Source organism: Physcomitrium patens, chromosome 3 (genome assembly GCF_059467195.1).
Source record: "Physcomitrium patens ecotype Gransden chromosome 3, ASM5946719v1, whole genome shotgun sequence".
In the NCBI taxonomy this organism is placed as follows: domain Eukaryota; kingdom Viridiplantae; phylum Streptophyta; class Bryopsida; order Funariales; family Funariaceae; genus Physcomitrium; species Physcomitrium patens.
The window spans coordinates 25,892,427-25,913,298 of record NC_143412.1 but is presented as its reverse complement, the minus strand read 5'-3'; the positions used below and the strand labels follow the sequence as shown (position 1 = coordinate 25,913,298).

Genomic DNA, 20,872 nt, shown 5'->3' with positions numbered 1-20,872 from the left:
TTTTAATAATGTGATTCTTGAGATCTTGTTTGTGATCATTCTACTGTGTGACTTAAGTAGAGCCATACATTGACTAATCATTCTACATGTTTATTTGTGATCATTCTACATGAGTGTTTACGAGTCACCTTCTTCTTCCTATTTTGAGGGTGACAGTTTACATTTGTTTTGAGTATGAATTGAAGTCTATGAGGGGTGTTTGGATTAGATGAAGAAACAAGAATATTCAGAGAGGTAGGGTATCAAGGAAGGGAGGGCATATATAGAGCCGAAGTATTAAGAAAGGCAAGGTATCAAGAGATGTAAGATATCTTATGAAGCAAGGTATCATGGGATGTAGGGTAAGTTGGAGGGTATTGAAAGAGGTAAGGTATGATGGAATGCAGGGCATTAAAGAGGTAGGATATAAAGAGATGCAATGGTCGCAATCTGGGATGTCATTGTAAGCAATGCCATAGCAAGTGGTGCGAGCTTAGGGGTTGGACAAACACAGGCAATCGTCGATGGTGCCAGTACATGGATGGCATTTGAATCGTTTGAACTCAATGCCAACTCTATCGAGATTAAGCACGAGAGAGCATTTGAAGTTGTACTTGGAGATGCACTCGGGATTGACCACGACGTTGCTAGAGAGTGCACTCAAAAATTGATGATAGAGATTTGAAGTGCACGTTTGACATTGACTACGCAGTGGCTGCAGCAATAGTACACGATGGCACCATCGTCGTTGTATCTGTTCTCATAGAGCGTACGTGGGACGCCGATGAAGGTGTCCGGATGGTGGAATCAGAAGATGTGATGGAAGGTGGAGGAGAACGAGGACGGGAAGCCAATGATGCAACAGGTGGAGAGCGAGCAAATCTGGGGGCAATGCCGAACCTACAATAGGTGAACAACCCATGTATCAAGATTTGTTTTGGCTAAGCAAAATTTGGTACGCATTCCAATTCTATACACAGTTCTTTTATGATAACAAATATAAAATTCGGATTCCAAATTAGGATCTTCAGATCCAAATAAGGTCCCTAAATCCTAAATTGAGAAAAATGAAACATATATTTTTGAGAAGCAAACATATTTACAGAGGTCTTTGAGACAATGTAAAGCTTGGCAAAATTTCAAAATGGAAAAAACTATGATACATTGAGAGATATATAGGATCAATAACCTCTAGTGCACTCATGTAACCTTAAACTCTAAAACCCTCAAACTCCTAAAGTATTAAATCTGCTTCAACTTTACATACTTTAATGCACTCACACTACTTGCCAAGGTGATCATATTATCCACATAGATGATTATTATCAACAATCACTCATCCAGTTGCTTCATATACAATGAATGATCTACTTCACTTCTAAAGAAGCCCTTGTTGATGAAGAACAAATTGTTTTTTTGGTACCATGCCCTTAGTGAATACTTGAATCTTTACAATGATTTCTTGAACTTGCACACGAAGTACTTTATAACCTCTTGCACAAATTCCTTAGATTGCACTATATAGGTGTCTTCCAACTTTCCATTCAAGAATTTGGTTTTCACATTTATTTAGTAGATCTCTAAATCTTTCTCCGTCCTAATCGCAAGCATGCATCGAATGGTCCTGAATTTTCTAATGGGAGCAAAAATCTCTTTGAAATCAACTTTGGCTACGAAACATCTACTTGCATCCACATCTACTTGCATCCAACGTTATTGCGGACCTTTTGAAGGGAGTCAACTACCATGTTCTATTGGACATGAGTAAGCCATACTACTATGTTCTATTGGACATGAGTAAGCCATACTCCTCAAGCATAGGCGCCTCCCACTTGCTTGCATCCTCCAATCGCATAGCTTTGGACAAACTCAAGGGGTCATCCAGCATTGCAACATTAGCATGTTCCACATCATGTTGCAACAACATGTAAATCTTCCACCACTCTCCAGGTAGTTGGCGCTCCTTTGAAGGATAACTTCAGTTTCAGAAGCCTGCAAGAAGGTCACTCTATATCGGCAGCCCGCCTATACAGAGTGTCTTACAATTACTTTAATTTCATAAGCCTGCATGGAGCGCAGAGAGTATCAGCGGCCAGCCGATACAGAGTAACTAACAAATACTTCAGTTTCAGAAGCCTGAATCAAGCGCAGAGATTATGGGCAGCCCGCCGATGAAGAGTGACTTACATGTACTTCGATATCCAAAGCCTGTATGAATTGTGAAGAGTATCGGCGGCCTGCCAATACTCAGTCAAGGCAAGCTTTACGAGTCCAATTCCGCAGTCCAGAATGAATTGAAACAGGGGAGAAGATCATATATGTACTTTGAAGTCGGCGTCGTGCTTTGCACCGCCTTTCTTTGGAGCTGGGCGACCTTTCTTGATCCATTTCGCTCTTGCATTCTTCAACTGGGATCGGAAGTTTTCTGTGACAACCTTGTCCTTCACTTGGATGTTCAGGGCGTTTGACACTTTGATCAGCATCTCCAGATCCTTTGAGTACACGGGGACGACGTCGAACTCCGTGTAGAATTTGTGCCTGCTGGATCCGCGCACCTCCTTTGCCGCGATTGTGACGCATGCTTGGAATGTGTGCTGCCCGCCAACCACGTACCAGTGCACATCCGTCTGCCACCACGGAACGCGTTGGTCGTCCACGAGCCACATCTCGTCTTTCCCTGGCATACGGTCTAGGATCAAGGATGGTCCCTCTTCCTGAGGTCCTCCACCCATCACTGGCCTCTTGCTCACAGGAATGCAGTAGAGCTCTAGCTTCCGCCTGATCACGCCGAGGGCTTCACGCTCCAATTGCACCTGGTCCTTCATCTTCTTGACAAACACTCAGTACTTGAGAGAGTCAGGCACCAGCTGGATTCTCTCCGCGCTTATTTTGTAAGGTAGAGGGTCCTGACCGTATGGAAAGCATTCGCCCAGGCCTTCCTCTGGCAACTTGTACATGGCCTCGATGACTGCAGGCTTTGTCTTAGACGTCAGGTTGTTGGCTTGCAAGATGGCATCCGCCACAGAGAGTTTCTTTGGATCCTATCGAGATCTGGAGCTATCGGGCTCAGCACTAGCAGCGCTGCTTCTTTTCTTCATTCTTGGACGGGAGGACTCTCCTCTGGCGGCTGTTTCGTCCACGCCCCCCGTAAATCCTGTGTCCTGCGTCACTACAGCCACGTCGCTCTTTTTCCCGCGACTCTGTCTTGACGCCTTCGGTTTGTGCTCCTCACCGTATGCGGCGTTCACTCTATCTCGTTCCGCCTCCACCGTCAGAAATGCGTCCAGAACATCCTCTTGTTCTTCTGCGAACCCGTTCGAGAACTGGACGTCTTTATCGTGCTCTCCAAGGCACAACTCGTGGTGGCATAAACTGGCATCCAACACCACTGCGATGTAGTCGTCCTCTCCTTCACCTACTCTCACTGGGTATACCTCAAGGAGGGCTGCAACAGCGTTCGGCACGACGTCGTCCTCCACGGACTTCAGATTGAGAAGTGTCATGCCATGCGACACCATAAGGGAAGGGACCTCGGCATTTATCCCCAGTGTTGCCATGGTGTTGGGCGAGCTCTGCCTCCATGTGATTCCGATCGTCTGATATTGGAACTCCCAAGCCATGTTCCTCGCAGCTTCGCCCCTCCATACTCGATGTCCACGTCTGTTTAATATTCCTCTCCTAGGAGCCACTTAGCCCCGACGGGCTTCTTCGTATTCCTGGAAGAAAACATTCAATTTGACATCACTCCGTTATTCCCGAATGATGCTATCGGCGGCCAACCGATAGTTTGCAAACCCCTACGTATAAATATCGTGACAGAGGAATATATGAGTCCACGTTATGGGTATTGGCGGGCCGCCGATACACCATTACCGCATGATGTGATAATCTATCTTTCTTTTAATCTTACAAGTTTGGTCACTCAGAAACCCAATCCAGGAAATCGGGTTCCGACTCACTTTCCCTAATTAAGGTAAGAGACAGTACTCTGGTATCGGCGGGCCGCCGATACCAAGTGAACATCCCAGTGTTCTTTTCAAAGCCCTCGCCGGAACGCACTAAGGAGCATGTACTCAGACAACCAACTTAGGTAATAGGTCAGTATCGACGGCCCACCGATACTGGGTGTAGAGTACTTACATTTCCGGTTTCGGGTGTCGGCGGCCGCGTATTGGATGTCGGCGGAGATGATGCTGTTGTGCTCCTCCAAGCAGTCTCTTTTAGCGGAGCGGTCTTTGTTGTCGGCGGCTACTTGGAAGGACCCGGCACGCTGTTTGATTACCGTACACCAGGAGTTCCGGCGAAGAAGAGCTCCGAAAGCAGGGCCGCGCACGACACTACACTTGAAGGAATGAGATGCAACCTATGAACCCGGTATAACGAGAGGAAACCTAGCCGTCGCCGGAAAGACGATGGAACTGAAGCAAAAGGTGACAACTTCGGCAAGCCCACAACCAACCTTCCGCAACAAAGCACACCAACCTCGCAATCCAAGTAGGCTTGCGGTAGATTACTACACGGTTCACACACACTGCAGCACTTGGAAAACCGACATTCTTCAGCGCTCAATGCAAGCAAAGAGTGAAACTCAGCTCCGACGAGGGTGAATGACGCTCAAACTCCGGCGACACAAAAGAATAGAAGATGGACCAGCACAATAACACTGTGAAGGCAGGAGGAGGGAGGTTAGGAAGGCAACTATAGGACTAAGGACACTTAACTATACGCCATCATGTTGTGGAGCATCAAATCCTGCCGGAACCACCTGTGGACATTTACGTCTACATCAACTTCAGGCAGCCAACGTCCACCTCTCATATCATGATTTTATGTCCTTCACTCCCTTAAAGTTCTATAGGTTCTGTTGAGGCTGAAATTTCATAAATGATTACATTCTCAGCCCTGTGCAGGCACGGAGTCTTCATTCAATGCGGTTATGCTATAATATTAATATTTTTGGCGAAGCGCGCAGTCATCTGAGGACAGACCACTTACTTTCGTAACATTTCACACCGTGCAGATTATTGTTCAATTATCTAGGCTAGTTTGTCTTTCTCCTTGGTTATGAAATCTTCATGTGCAAACTGCAGTAATAATAATAGTTGCACTCACTGATGTGTGTATTCTGCAAATATGTCAACCCATGATGTCTTTATTATCTTATCATTTGAAGGAGTTGATGCATCTTCTAAGATTAGATGTTTTCATATATTTGATTCTAATGCTCTCATGAGGTGAAAACGGCAAATTACTGTTCTTAAATGTCATTGAATCAATTTAGCGTGGAATATACAGCATCCAATCAGAGGATATAAGTTAATTTTATCTTCCATAACGTAATTCAGTGGTACCATAATATATAACTCAATGCTCAATGGTACCATGATATGTGATAAAACCGCATTAATTTTTTACTCTGATATTTCAATTCAAAGGACTCCTTCATATTTTTCAAATCATTACGGATTTTTAAGTATCTTATATTCAAAGATATCAATATCAATGATGTACAATACTATGTCAACCGAGCATATTAAGAGCGTCCTGAATTCGAATTACTTGATTTTCCCTCTTGGTCCTAGGTCGAACCAAAAATTCGGTTTGGTTTTCTCATATTCTTCAACACTGGACAGCACAATAATTCAGATTCATAGATCTAATACCTAAGTGGCACAAAAACTTACAAGGAGATTCTTTACAATATAAACCACAACTTTCAACATCTTTGGAAATTTCTCCATAAAAGGAATTCACTTACAAACCTTCAATTTTAGTACACTGATTTCAATTAGCCTTCTTTCTTTGGTTCTTTATCCAAACTTAACAATTATTCCTTTCTATACAATGTATGCTTTCAAATCACACTTTTCGACCCCTAAAAGCTCTCTGAAAGTCCTTGTATTCATTAGAAGGTGAAAATATGTACAAATTAAAGACTTTACTTTCAAGTGTCCATATGTGATATTTAACTAATTATGGACAAAAAAAAATTTACCAATATGACTTTATGGATGAAGGATCCATCTTGAACTTAAGAAAATCCCATATTGCAAACTAAAATGCCTATACCCTACACCGTTTGTTTTAATTAGACTTCTTCTCCTACGGAACTACGGAACTACATGTGAAGTCAAAGATACTTGATAAAACAATTTCCATCCATTATGTTTCCTAAGTTTTAATCATTGGTTATTTACTTTATCCTCTCACAAAAGATGCATAGAGCAAACAAATCGAGAAGAGCAATCTGTCTCCATTTGAAGAACAATTAATCAAATGTACTACACATGTTTTGTATTCTCCCCAAAGTCGAAATGTCTAAAATAAATCTGTAAATATTGAAATCAAGAGAACAGCATTGTTGAATACTATTCCTCAAGTGTTACATTCAGAGTGACCACAGAAATTACATTGTCTCCCACGGAGTTCTCCATAAGAAGTTTAGGGTTTAGAGTTTAGGATTCAGGGTTTAGGGTTGAAACCGTTCTCCATGACAAGGTTTAGGGTTTAGACTATAGCATTCAGAGGGTTTGCAGGATTTCGCAATAACCTAAATCCTGAACCTTGCAATCCACTTCTAAGGTAAAATTCATTGTTGTTGTACTCAGAGAATAATTTTAAATAAGAATACATATACTCAAGTAAAGTGACATAATATCTTTTCTACTCAGTGAAACAAAGGATGCATTATCAGTCTCGGCGGATGCCATTTTTGATCTAACCGTTTTGAAGATATTCCTTATTCCCTTTGTATCGACGGGCCGCCGATACCGCCGAACAATAGCATTTCGACGTCTTTGTGTTGGCGGCCCGCCGATACAGCTGAACAATAGCATTTTGACGTCTTTGTGTCGGCGGCCCGCCGACACGACGATAGGAGGTGGGGGTTGCGGTCGACGCAGTGTGCAAATTTTTGGCCATCGGGATTGGTAAGAAAGGGATACTGCATCCGTTGAAGCATTCACCAAAAATGGCCCTTCCGGCAGGAGGAAGCTTCGCCACGGAACGACGGTGGCGCTTACATTCGTTGGCTTCTACTTTGCAGGACGTGGGATCGTCGTTAAAGTAACTTGCAGGGATCCAATTCTTGACCGAGTCCTTGTACTTGAATCATCACCATCCATTCATCTCATGAAACTCCCGTTCCCGGAACGAGGCTTTCAGTTGCTGCGCGACTGTATTGGGGAAGAAGTAACGTGGAAGGCTCAGTACCTCCGACCATATGTCGACATGAAATGCTTCCAGAATGGTGTGTCGGCGGCCCCCCGATACCTGTTCTTGAGGATGAGAAGCCCATCGGCCAGTTCCTAACGTTGGAGGAGATGGAAGTCACTTTGCTTGTGACTGACGAGACGGGGACGCGATGTACTGGTTTTGGCATCATTGATGAATGCTCACCTAAAGGTGTGTGGTGTGGATATCTTGTTCCCCACAGCTTCTTTGTGATTGTAAATCTCACAAGCGTGAATTCCGAGTATAGAGGGCATACAGCATACTGCGAGGAGCCATCTGTTTCTACTTTGGGCGATGCGGAGAATCATAGGGTGCTATGGAGTGGATATAAAGCCCGACCTACTGAGCCACTTGGACCGCCCATAGGGCACGTAGTCGAAGGGGGGGATATCGGCGGCCCACCGACAGCAATGCCTCACCTCGTACCTAATAAGTTGAAGGATGAGACATGCAGTCCAACGGTTATGGAAGAAGGCCTAGCCAACCGACTAGATGCAATCGGTGAGGGCTGTCAGGGCGATGGTAGAGAGGGCATCGCCAACATGTCTTACCCGGACCGCCCACTTTGGAGAGGCAAGCAATGCGACCTTCTGAACGAGGATCTTAGCTTCTTTGGAAAGGCCCGAATCGTAGTGTGTTTGTCGGACGAACCATTCGATGAGGATAACCTTGAAGACACTCATGTGGGGATCATGTTCTTATTGGAAGGCGACATGCAGATGACATCATTCCGGTGGCCTCTAACACAGGTAAGACTGGAAGGGGGTCGACTCCTCTCAGAGATTGTAACCTGGTGCTCTGAGCATGCGGGGTCCTCTGGTGAAGATTCTGGACTCGAGGGAGTGCCCAAGAATTCCTACCGTCATATCAAGCGACGCAAGCTCACCGGAACCTGCGAATCAAAACTGAAGAGAAAGACAACACACCCGGATGTTCAAAGGGTCAGCTCGATGTGATGCTGCAAATACAGATGCTGTCAGACATTCAATTGGGATGACACGTTGGCACTGAGGCGTAAGTTTCATTCAAGTACAATTGAGGCCCGCAGAGAGATTGCATATGCAGTCCAGGGTCAACTACACTCGCTGCCTGGGAGACGGAAGAAGTTCATCACGTTCAGTAACCGCGAGGTCTGTGAGAATGCGTGGTACATAATACATGGCATTTCTAGAGCGGCATACCATGCGTACAAAACTGTCGCGATTGGAGGATGGGTGACCGGAACCCATGGGAACACAGGAATTGCTCGGCCGCGACCGCACACAATTCAAGCCGAGGCGAACATCATGACTATAATCAACGACAATGCGGACTGCATGCCCAATGAGTTCAGAAATATTGGCAAGAAACGAGTAAATAACCTCCTTGTGCTGCCGTCTTCACTCAACTGGAATCATGTGCGGGACATGAGCAACTTGGTGAGCCACTGTAGCTGTTCAGTTCTCTCTTTTTTCAATCATGATAGTCTAGAGCTTTGAATTCGTATTCTGGGTCTTCAATTATTGTGTCGGCGGACCGCCGACATGTTTTCTAATCTGCCACTTCATTCTCCGTATCTTGTGTAGCAAAGCGCACAATGTTTTGTTAAGCCCGTCTCCCAGTCTAAAGTGAACGTAATGAAAAACAAGGATTTCAAGAACGTGGAAGTGAAGGCACCTAGCAGCAATTTCTCAAGGTGTACCGAGTGCGACTTTCTTCAGGATTGCATATTGAGATATCCCCGAGGTTCCGAAGAATGGGCGACGTTGGTAAAGGACAGAACTAGGCATATCAACTACCAAAATGCTTGTCGTCGTCTCTACCATGGATGGAGCTCGAGCTCTGTAGAGAGCCCCACGGAGTTCTTGTGCTTTATTCACGACAAGATGGATCACATGAAGTCCGCAATTCCTCGGATGCTGCGAAATACGAAGGCAACATCTGGACTCGGACAGATCCCCATCTCAGTGACGGGTATGCTCACGCATGGCTACGGTGATGGCTCCTACGCCCACTACTCCAGTGCGTTCTGGCCTAGTGACTCGAATTTTACCATCTCCTCAATTAGCCGGGATCTAAGAGCTCAAGAAAGACCCCCCCCCCCCCCCCCCCGTCAAGGATTCAAAGGAGCTCTTCACAACGCCGCCACAGAACTCGTTCTTTGAGGCACTCCTCTACAGGAAGTCAAGATGCACGACCTCTATTCCTACAGGCTCTGGCAACCGGGTTCACCGGCCGCCTCCTGGAAGGCCGGCTGTTCCCTTGCCAAAGAAGCTATTCCTTCAGCTTGACAATTCGGCCAAAGATAACAAGAACCGGTATGTCATGGCTTTCTGCTCATTGCTCACAGCAAAAAAGATCTTCCAGGAAGTGACGGTTGGATTCCTAATAGTCGGCCACACACACGAGGACATTGATGCGCACTTCAGCTACCTCTCTCAGCTTTTGAAGACGAAGAACATCTATGTCCTTGCGGATCTAATGAAGGCATTTATGGACTCCCAAAAAACGACAGCATTCATTCCCGAGCTAGTACAAGAGGTTGCAGATTTCAAGAAGTTCCTTGTGGGATATCAACACGACGGTGCAAACAGGCTCATTGGACTGGGAGATATGCATCTTTTTAAGTTCTACGTTGAGGAGGAGGGCGAAGATAAGGGCTGGCCGGTTATGCGTTACAAGGTTCGTTTCTAAATCCTGGTCATGTGTATTGCTTTCTTCTGTTAAATCCATACTCCTTTGTGGACCATGATTCCCTTTCTACATTCTCTGTGTCGGCGGCCCGCCGACAGACCTCTGTCCTGAATGTCTATGACTCTTCTGGTTTCCAGAAGCGAGCTACAGATCAATCATGGCTACCACCCGGCCCAGCAGTTAAGATGTGGAGAGCAAACGACGACGGCACTCCTAAGTTGCCAACGGGTGTTCCTCTTCGACCATTATGGGCCAATGTCGCTGTTGATCCCGCCAAGAAGAAACAAGAAGCTCATGCGGGCAGGCGAATGTATGACAAAACAGAGTTTTATCCAGCAGGGCATAGCGAAGTATATCGAGCTCTGGAAGTCAATGATGGAAAGGGATGCACAGTATGCCAACGAAATGTCGAGTTACGTTTCTTATTGGGAGTGCATCTACTCGGAGATCACAGGTCCGCTCCCCAGTACCCCATCACTGCTTCAGGAGGGATTCTGGCCTATGACTGAATGGCAGAGGGACCACGCTCGTAGTACATCCTCGGACGTTGGGCCTGAAGTTACTACTGACACAATTCCCGAGGACGATCCCGAGCCTTACCCGTACTGTTGACTCGCAAGGGAGCGGCCGAAGCCTCGCATCAGTCCCTATAGAGATGTTCTCCTTGGAGACTTTGTGCTCTGTCGGCCTTCTGACGGACATCGCCTCCCAGTGTGGATGGGACGCGCCTTGTCGGCTGTTGATTTGAAGCCTAGTCAGAATTACGGGACTTTTATGGTGGAGTGGTGGACACCTATGTATTCGAAACGGGAACTCGTGGCAAGGAAGTGCTGGACTAGGCGATCGACACCGGAACTTACGCATCCTCACAGAATCAGTGTTACCACCGTCTTGTACTCTCATAGAATGCCTTCACACAAGGAAAAAGGTCCCCCCAAGACACATTTGATCCCAAAAGCATTAGAGGAAATGGCTTTGGCTAATCTGGCCTCATCGGGCAACTCTATCGACGACCCGCCGATGCCTGCGATAGGAGGTGAGAGGTAACCATACGTCATTAACATATTTACGACCTGACGCAAACATTTCCGTGTCATTCTTCTAGTCGTCGGCTCAACGTAGTAGTAATGGCCACTGCATATTCAAAGCTTCCTCATGAAATCCGCCTACCGACCAGTGCAATACGAAATGAATTTATGCTGCTACTATGCTCTGTAAAATCGTCTCTTGTGAATGCCGCTCTTCGCACTGTATTCCATAAAACCTTGCATAATCTGACTGTTCCATTTAGTATGTGAACCACTGTCTTCAAATGTATTTCTGAAGTTTTGTCTAGTATATAGACACCGAGCATTTCCTATCCCCTAAACCTAACTCAGGACTCCGCCAAAACGGTATGTGGATGCTCGGAATTGATCACTCACTTGTCGTTGACATCAGAAGCGTGAACATCTCCTGACATTAGTACCGTCAAGATCTTTGGCAGAAAATATACCCTGGCATCATCATGCAAGATTCTTGAGACTTCTCACTTAAATGTAGGGATTTTCAGTAATGATGGCCGTGAACCTCGTAAAGGTGCGGTGCAGGTACTGCATATGGACCCTAATATATGATTTTCTACTGGGCACTGGTGGACAGTTGTGTCATTACAGTAATATAGATGTACTATACATCCTTGGTTTTGTCTACAATTGAGCAAATTGTCCAGAATTAGTTAAATATCAGTTTTAATATCTCAATCATACATTCTACATGATTAATACCCTTGTGATATCTTCCATGAGGTCTCAATATTTTATAATATCCGCCTACATGGTTGATATTCATATTATGACCTTCTATATTATTGATACTTTGGTGATATCCATCTCTATGGCTGATATCCTTGTGATATTCTCTATCAAAGTTGATACCTCTATAATATGCTCTATCATAATTCATATCCATGTGTTACCTAGCTACATAATTAATACCCCTACAATGCCCTCTTACATCGTTGATATCTCTCTGATATTTATGTGCATGATTGATATCTTTATTATAGCTATATACATGGTTAATATCTAAACAATATTCTTGTTATTGATTGATATCCTAGTGATATCTCTTGCATATCCTCTAAGATATTTGATTTTGATTCACTGAATAATTACTAATTTTCACCAAAAGTAATAAGTTTTGACTAAAAATTCATAGAATTCCATCTGATTGTAACTTTTGCATAAAATGTTTAATTGATAAGTGTTTTATGATTTTAGAAATAGCAAAGTAGAATCTATATGAATTTCTAATTTTTGATCATACATAAGTTCATGTGCAAAAATTGATTCTAACATGACAAATTACAAATTGGTTTTAGAAGAAAGCAATCTTCAATTTCTATTTAACTTTGATGGATCAAAATTTTGTTCTATTATATCCAATTAAGATATTCTTTATTATTTAAAAAGCTCAAATTATCTTTGACTTTCAATCTTAAATCCTAAATCCATAGAATTTTATATTCTTTATATATTATATATAATTTTATTACCAAAAATTAAGAAATGATTTTATTATAAAATATTAATACAATTTACATAGATGTTAATAGATTCTTTATTTATTTCATTTGGACTAGTATTGAGGGAGATATGATACTCCAAAAGTTCAAAACTTTTAAAAGCTCAATCTAGCACTATCCTAATTTAATGCTCTTTCTCTCCCATATCCACTTTCAAGTATCATAACTTTTCAACCATAGCTCCAATTGAGTCAATTCTTAGCATTCTAAAATCGAGATGTCATGAGCTACTTAATGATCTTTAATTTATCTTCATGACTTCTAATCCTCTTGGGAGAGAAACATTTCCAACATCCAAGGTTTTCTCCACATTAGGTCCACTTAGATTCCATCACTATCCATACCACAAGTCTTGGACATCAATGTGGAGTCTTCTTATATCTTTTGGTATTATATGCATTTTTAAAAGAGGTGTGCAACATATACAAAATAGTCTTTATTAAATGTAATGTGAAATGTATATAAATCCAACCTATTGAAGTATAGAATGAATAAAAATGAAGCCAAAAAAAATAAAATGAATTTTTAAATTTAATTCATTCTAAAAATAATATACAAGCATCTTTAATGTTTTTTTTTTTTTTTTTTTAATATTTCATTGGTTCTATTTATTCAAAAAATTCAAACAACAAAAAATATTTTAAAATGAAGTGATGTCTAATTTAAGATAATTAATGCTAATAAAATATTTTATTTTGAAATCCTACATCATCAAATAATATAAAAATAACTAGAGATTTTTTCTAATAAAAAAATATATATTGAAATTCTTTGATAATAGCCAAAACAACCAAGTATAATAAAAATAATAATTTTGTTTTATTATAATACATGAATTATCAAATTCTTATAGTAAAAAATTTAACATATAGTCACCCCATCTACATATATCATTAAAAACCAAACAATAAAATATACAAGGAAATCTAACATAATTTGTGTCATCAAATCAAAATCACTTGAATAAACTAATATACTAATGGCTAGTGAATCAATTAAAATAGATAAAAAAAAAACCTATATTCAAACTAACAAAAATCCAACTACACTTTTTAACTACCATATTATAAGAGACTTTATTTTTGCATCATCATTTCATAAACTTAATCAATATGTTATTTTGGAAATAATTTAAATTTCAAAAAAATTATTCATATTTAGCTATAAAAATCCTCTCAAAATTGAGTACATGTAATAAAAAATCAAGTGACCGACAAAGACGTACTCTTTGGAAGTCTTCAAAACCTCCTAAAATTTTCCTAGCTAAAGGAAGTTGCTTGAGAAGCTTCTTATGTAGAAGTATAAATTGAAGTTGAGGTTGAAGAGCTATATAGTCTCAACAATACATCTCTTAGAACTCTAGCTCATACCTCTTGGTATTATTCTTATATTCATCAAGTTTAATCAAGTTCATATTAACTTTCTCATAATACTCTCTATGTTTAGCTTCTTCTTATATTCTCTATAAAATACATCCATGACAATGACTATCTTTTCAAAAGATTGTCTTGCATGACTCTTCTTTTAAATTGCTAGTATTATAATATTCAATACTATCAAAATACATTTAAAATTACTTTGGATTTATAAAATACAATTATCATTAAAAGAAATATAGTTTGTTCTAAAGGAATTATATGATATTTCAATATAATAAATTACTCTTGATCAAACCATTTAAGACCAAATTTATAAAATAATAATCATAATATTTTGAGAGATGATAAGAGAATATTATAAAGTGACAAATCACATTGGATAAGCACATGATTGTTGCTGAAAAGCAGAAATAAAATGAACTTGATTACTCCAACAACAAAATTTGAGAAAAAAAAATCAACTACATAAAACCATGAAATTTTCTACAATTTGTTTAAAAATTGTTAGAAAAATCCACACTTCAATCTTCAAAAATTTAATAAATAACTACATCCTAATTTCATGCCTTCAAATGATTTCAAAATATACTATTACTTGATTCATTTAAAAACTTTAAGATTCTTCAAATTACCAATGCTCTCTGGAAGTGCCTCCAAAGTTTTACAACCTCTCAAATCCAACTCCACAAGAGAGTTCAAATTACCCATACTCTTTGGAAGTGCCTCCAAGGATCCACATCCATACAAATTCAACTTCTTAAGAAAGTTCAAATTGCCCATACTCTCTGGAAGTACCTTCAAGGATCCACATTCTCCCAAATACAACTCCACAAGAGAGTTCAAATTGCCCATGCTCTCTGGAAGTGTCTTCAAGGATCCACATCCAATCAAATTCAACACCTTAAGAGAGTTCAAATTGCCCATGCTCTTTGGAAGTGCCTTCAAGGATCCACATCCATACAAATATAACTTCACAAGAGAATTCAAATTGCTCATGCTCTCTGGAAGTGCCTCCAAGGATTCACAACCTCCTAAATCCAACTCCACAAGAGAGTTCAAATTGCCCATGCTCTCTGGAAGTGCCTTCAAGGATCCACATTTTGACAAATTCAACTGCACAAGAGAGTTCAAATTGCCCATGCTCTCTGGAAGTGCCTTCAAGGATCCACATTCTCCCAAATCCAACTCCACAAGAGAGTTCAAATTGCCCATGCTCTCTAAAAGTGCCTTCAAGGATCCACACCCAATCAAATTCAACTTCACAAGAGAGTTCAAATTGCCCATGCTCTCTGGAAGTGCCTTCAAGGATCCACATCTTGACAAATTCAACTGCACAAGAGAGTTCAAATTGCCCATGCTCTCTGGAAGTGCCTTCAAGGATCTACATTCTATCACATACAACCCCACAAGAGAGTTCAAATTGCCCATGCTCTCTGGAAGTGCCTCCAAGGATTCACAACCTTCTAAATCCAACTGCACAAGAGAGTTCAAATTGCCCATGCTCTCTGGAAATGCCTTCAAGGATCCACATCTTGACAAATTCAACTGCACAAGAGAGTTCAAATTGCCCATGCTCTCTGGAAGTGCCTTCAAGGATCTACATTCTCCCAAATCCAACTCCACAAGAGAGTTCAAATTGCCCATGCTCTCTGGAAGTGCCTCCAAGGATCCACATCCAATCAAATTCAATTGCACAAGAGACTTCAAATTGCCCATGCTCTCCGAAAGTGCCTTCAAAAATCCACATCCATACAAAAACAACTCCACAAGAGAGTTCCAATTACCCATGCTCTCTGGAAGTGTCTTCAAGGATCCACATTCATACAAATTCAACTTCACAAGAGAATTCAAATTGCTCATACTCTCTGGAAGTGCCTTCAAGGATCTACATACATTCAAATCCAACTTCAGAAGAGAGTTCAAATTACCCATGCTCTCTGGAAGTGCCTCCAAGGATTCACAACCTCCTAAATCCAACTCCACAAGAGAGTTCAAATTGCCCATGCTCTCTGGAAGTGCCTTCAAGGATCCACATCTTGACAAATTCAACTGCACAAGAGAGTTCAAATTGCCCATGCTCTCTGGAAGTGCCTTCAAGGATCCACATCTTGACAAATTCAACTGCACAAGAGAGTTCAAATTACCCATGCTCTCTGGAAGTGCCTTCAAGGATCTACATTCTCCCAAATCCAACTCCACAAGAGAGTTCAAATTGCCCATGCTCTCTGGAAGTGCCTCCAAGGATCCACATCCAATCAAATTCAATTGCACAAGAGACTTCAAATTGCCCATGCTCTCCGGAAGTGCCTTCAAAAATCCACATCCATACAAAAACAACTCCACAAGAGAGTTCCAATTACCCATGCTCTCTGGAAGTGTCTTCAAGGATCCACATTCATACAAATTCAACTTCACAAGAGAATTCAAATTGCTCATACTCTCTGGAAGTGCCTTCAAGGATCTACATACATTCAAATCCAACTTCAGAAGAGAGTTCAAATTACCCATGCTCTCTGGAAGTGCCTCCAAGGATTCACAACCTCCTAAATCCAACTCCACAAGAGAGTTCAAATTGCCCATGCTCTCTGGAAGTGCCTTCAAGGATCCACATCTTGACAAATTCAACTGCACAAGAGAGTTCAAATTGCCCATGCTCTCTGGAAGTGCCTTCAAGGATCCACATCTTGACAAATTCAACTGCACAAGAGAGTTCAAATTGCCCATGCTCTCTGGAAGTGCCTTCAAGGATCTACATTCTCCCAAATCCAACTCCACAAGAGAGTTCAAATTGCCCATGCTCTCTGGAAGTGCCTCCAAGGATCCACATCCAATCAAATTCAATTGCACAAGAGACTTCAAATTGCCCATGCTCTCCGGAAGTGCCTTCAAAAATCCACATCCATACAAAAACAACTCCACAAGAGAGTTCCAATTACCCATGCTCTCTGGAAGTGTCTTCAAGGATCCACATTCATACAAATTCAACTTCACAAGAGAATTCAAATTGCTCATACTCTCTGGAAGTGCCTTCAAGGATCTACATACATTCAAATCCAACTTCAGAAGAGAGTTCAAATTACCCATGCTCTCTGGAAGTGCCTCCAAGGATTCACAACCTCCTAAATCCAACTCCACAAGAGAGTTCAAATTGCCCATGCTCTTTGGAAGTGCCTTCAAGGATCCACAATCGGCGACATTTAAGGATACTAATTTGTACAGATGGACAACACTCATTGGAAATTCGTGAAAAGAATTCCTTCCCAATTCTAAGTGCGTGAGAGATACCAAGCTCCCAAAACAGGGAACCTTTCCATCTGAAAGATGGTTGCCTAAGAGATCCAAAAATTTCAAATCTAGCATCATTTTAAATAAGCTTGTCATCAATTCGCTCTGTATATCAGATATTTCCCGAAGTATGCAAACTTTAAGATGAGGCGCTTGCAGATCCTCTGGCCACTTACAAATGTTACAGCCCATAAATGACATCCTCTTCAGATCTTTGAGCAACTCTGTTTTTGGAATAATGGCAAACTCTTTTCTCGATTGGAAAAAGCATTCATACCCACATTCACCACGTTCAGCCTTGCCAATTATGTGTAGTGCAAGATCTCGAAGAACATCATGTATGTGGAAATACTTACTTCCTTGATTCCTATCGATCAGAGACCGCCTTACAAGGATTTCCAAATGTGCCCTCGCCTTATCCTTTGCTTCCTCTGCACTAAGATCCAAACCAAACAATTCCTCTGCAACCCACATCCTCAAAAGTTCGTCCGCTTCAATCTCATAGTCTTAGGGGAATGCTGCAAAGTACAAGAAACAAATCCTCGTTGCATCATCCTTCAATTCCTTGTAGCTCAGTTCAAGACGACCAAAGAGCTCATCATCCACATTAGAATCCACAATGGGTTTCGACCGCCTCAAATCATGTAAGGCACACCTCCATTCTGCCACAGTCGCTTTATCCGCCATTGCACTACCGATTACCTTCAAGGCTAATGGGAGGCCTTTACATTCTTCGCAAACATCCCGAGCTAACTCCTCCAAAGTAGTGAGAAGAGCACCACCACTCTCAAATGCATGACAACAAAACAATTTCCAACTCTCCTCTTTCGGAAGCGATAGCACCACTTCCACTTTTGCCTGCACTTTGCAGAGCACTGACTTACTTCGGCTTGTTATCAATGTTGCGGATCCTTGACCTCGCGCGATATCTACCCAATACAGCATGTCATGATGATCATACTTTGGCTTCTCCCAAACATCATCCAAAATCAAAAATACCTTCTTCTTGGCATATGCATTCTTCAAAAACGTGCGTTGCTCTTCTTGGTTCTTGATCAATTTGAACTTCTCTGATACTCCATTGTCCAAAATGCAACACCTTCCTAGCTTTTCATACAGATCAGAAACCTTTGCGTCAAGTCCCACAGTCATCCAGATGACAGAATCCTTTCCATACTTCATTTGAATATCATCATCATTATTCAACATTTGAGCAAGCAAGGTCTTCCCTGCTCCACCTCTCCCTTGCAATCCAAAATGGCTTGCTTTGTCACCTTCATGACTTTGCAATATGGACATCCTCAGTTTCTTGAAATGTTCGTCCACTCCTACTATTAGTGATGGAGTGCCTTGTTTCACAAAACTAAATGCTTCTACTTGCTTTGGAATATGCATTGATAACACAATACCAAGAGTTACCAAGCTTGTATTTGATCTTGCCTCTTCAATGTCACTGCTGATTTTCATCACCAGTGATGGCAATTTCTTCCACCGCCAAAACTTCACCATCCTCTTTCTTCTGCTCCATCGTGATTCCAACTTACACTCATTCGTGACAACCTTGGCACGTTCTAAAAGGCTTTGGAAACCACTCAACCATAGAGTGCACGCCCCATTTCCCTTGCTTGAATTATCATTAACTTGTTCAACAAGTGGTCTCACACTCTCCAATTTAGCCACCAACTCATTGCACTCATCTTTGCACCTGTAAGCCATTCTACCTGCTTGGATTACTTCCGTAAGGAGTAGATTCACACCAAATCCCACTAGAGCAGGAGCAACAAGTGGATCTCCCATGTTGAAATTTAAAAAACCTGCCAAAAAAAATAGCATCCTTTCAATCATAAAAATTAGTGTTGAGCTAAGGCACTGTCATAAAAGAGCACAACTCAACCTTCCAATGCAATCCGATCCCATCACAAACAAAACGCAACAAAAATGCACATAACCCGTATGAGGATAATGGTGTCAGGACAGTAGTGTTGAGGCTAAGCAAACAAGTGTATCAACCATGACATTTAAAGTATTAGCATAGCACATACTCGTAGTAAGTATCTGACAAGAAGATGTACCAAGCTGCTGTTGATGACTTAGAGAAAAACTTCCGAAGCAACAATTCGTAGCTAAACAAAAATATTCACGTCGTATTCACCTCCACCAACAACGATATCCATGCGCCCTGTAACTAAATAGATCATGCTAAATCAGTCTTAAGAGAGTCGTCTGCAAATCACAACAAAGCTGCAATTCACTCCAGTAAAACATCAACCACAGGATTCACAAACTCGATTCACACGTGAAAGGTAAACCCACATGAACAACATTAATCTGTTCACACAACATGGGTACTAATGTCAACACAACACTGATCCAGCCATAAGGTCAAAATCCAACATTCCGTACCTGCAGAAACACTGAGCTTCTTGCACTAGAAAACAAACTTGAGCACTTCGCTCCAACGGCGATGTCAGCAGAGCCAGCACTAGAGACCCATGACCACCGCAACGTCAAGCAGAGGACCTCATTCTGGTATTCCACCAAAGGCGCTTCATTCAGAAGCAAATCTAAACGGGATTCTAACAACTCCAAATGCAATACGATGTCTTCGATCGTGTCACTAGTTAGGACCTAAAGGCACCACTGACGAATACTTCAAACCTCACCTCCCAAGTTCCCCACACCACGAGCTCCCTTCCCACCATCCAGACTACTATTCCATGCTGAATGTTTGCTCCGGGCACGGCACACATGTTCTTAGACCGGCTGTGGGGGCCCCATCCCCGTCCACATAGCACAGCTACTCCAGTTTGCAGGCCTTGAAGCAGTCCAGGAGACTTAAGATAAACCATGGGACCAGAGTTACGGTAGAAGGCTCCATATCCCCGCCCTGACGCCTGTTTCGAGGCCAAGCTCCGATTGCAACAGAGATAGACCTCGGGACTTAGAGCCTGGAACACAAGACAAAACACACCCAACGGCCCAGGCAAGACGAGCAGTAACCCACACGTCGAACGCCCAGACAGCTCACACAGCCGACGGTGCAAGCAGCCACCGACGCTGAAAAGCGTTCCCAAGTCCGTCTGCTGTCCCCGTAAAATCTGCTGTGACGGCAAAAAGTTTCTGACGTTGACGCAGTAATGAAACCCCAGCATCTCCCGCACCCACCTTAGAAGGTGAGACACTATCCAATCTCAAGAGGACAGATTTAACATCAGCGTTCAAGAACCGGCTATTCCTTCTTACTCCTTACTCTGCTCCAAACTGCACACGAAACCCCAGAAACAGTGAGCACAACTCCAACAATTAGCGCTACATCCACGTGATAAGCTCCCGTTGCGCAAACTCGAAGCGGCTTTCTCAGTTGGGTCATAACCGCACCAGAGATCAGCTCGCGACCACGAAAGCTCACAAGCCGCCTCCGACGTCTAAGCATCCACAACTTATCAAGCATGAAGATGGTGCATACCATCCGATCAGAGGGCAAGGCACCGTCACTCACCTGAAAAACAGAAGGTCCGAGCCTCCCTCCACGGTGCTGTCGGATCCTCTCGCTACCAGCAGCGCACAGTACAACCTTCGCAAACGTTCGCTTCACTCGTACAATAAAAGCATACATGCGCTCAGTGGGTTAACAGCACGCAACACCTCTCACATTTCTCAGCACCCGGTAGAGTAGCCGGAGACGACTAAGACGAAGTCTGGGGCAGTGAAGCAGAGAGTCGGGGAGCCCCGGCACGCCACCGAAGAGAGGTCCGCG

General features: G+C 42.4%; 2 protein-coding genes and 1 pseudogene across 4 annotated transcripts; 1 reads left to right on the top strand and 2 right to left on the bottom strand.

The window, feature by feature from the left end:
- Positions 1 to 1,486: 1,486 nt before the first annotated feature.
- Positions 1,487 to 5,066, bottom strand: LOC112279475 (uncharacterized). 2 transcript variants are annotated; one of them, XR_002969031.3, is made up of 3 exons: positions 4,120 to 5,066; positions 2,167 to 3,695; positions 1,487 to 2,043 (listed from the first exon to the last, which is right to left on the bottom strand). XR_002969031.3 is itself a non-coding variant. In XM_024513949.3 (2 exons), the coding sequence occupies exon 2, from the start codon at positions 3,597 to 3,599 to the stop codon at positions 3,021 to 3,023; it is 579 nt and encodes a 192-aa protein (XP_024369717.1). In that variant the 5' UTR covers positions 3,600 to 3,695; positions 4,120 to 5,066; the 3' UTR covers positions 1,487 to 3,020. The 2 variants fall into 2 exon arrangements, 1 of the variants encoding a protein (XP_024369717.1); XM_024513949.3 differs by having other exon boundaries at positions 1,487 to 3,695.
- A 4,263-nt stretch (positions 5,067 to 9,329) lies between these two features.
- On the top strand, positions 9,330 to 11,078 carry LOC149989616 (uncharacterized). Its single transcript, XM_090249394.1, has 2 exons — positions 9,330 to 9,873; positions 10,023 to 11,078. The coding sequence occupies exons 1-2, from the start codon at positions 9,517 to 9,519 to the stop codon at positions 10,392 to 10,394; spliced, it is 729 nt and encodes a 242-aa protein (XP_090105520.1). The 5' UTR covers positions 9,330 to 9,516; the 3' UTR covers positions 10,395 to 11,078.
- A 3,143-nt stretch (positions 11,079 to 14,221) lies between these two features.
- Positions 14,222 to 20,267, bottom strand: LOC112279734 (uncharacterized; annotated as a pseudogene). The gene is made up of 4 exons (XR_016502053.1): positions 19,779 to 20,267; positions 19,519 to 19,743; positions 19,255 to 19,300; positions 14,222 to 18,929 (listed from the first exon to the last, which is right to left on the bottom strand). The product of XR_016502053.1 is annotated as an uncharacterized LOC112279734 (transcript).
- Between the last annotated feature and the right edge of the window lie 605 nt (positions 20,268 to 20,872).

What these genes read in the sequence shown, in the direction of transcription:
- LOC112279475 (XM_024513949.3), bottom strand. Translation starts at nt 3,599, where the DNA reads ATGGCTTGGGAGTTCCAATATCAGACGATCGGAATCACATGGAGGCAG.
- LOC149989616 (XM_090249394.1), top strand. Translation starts at nt 9,517, where the DNA reads ATGGCTTTCTGCTCATTGCTCACAGCAAAAAAGATCTTCCAGGAAGTG. An exon ending in GGCCGGTTATGCGTTACAAG is followed by an intron (nt 9,874 to 10,022) that starts GTTCGTTTCTAA and finishes TCTGGTTTCCAG; the next exon opens with AAGCGAGCTACAGATCAATC.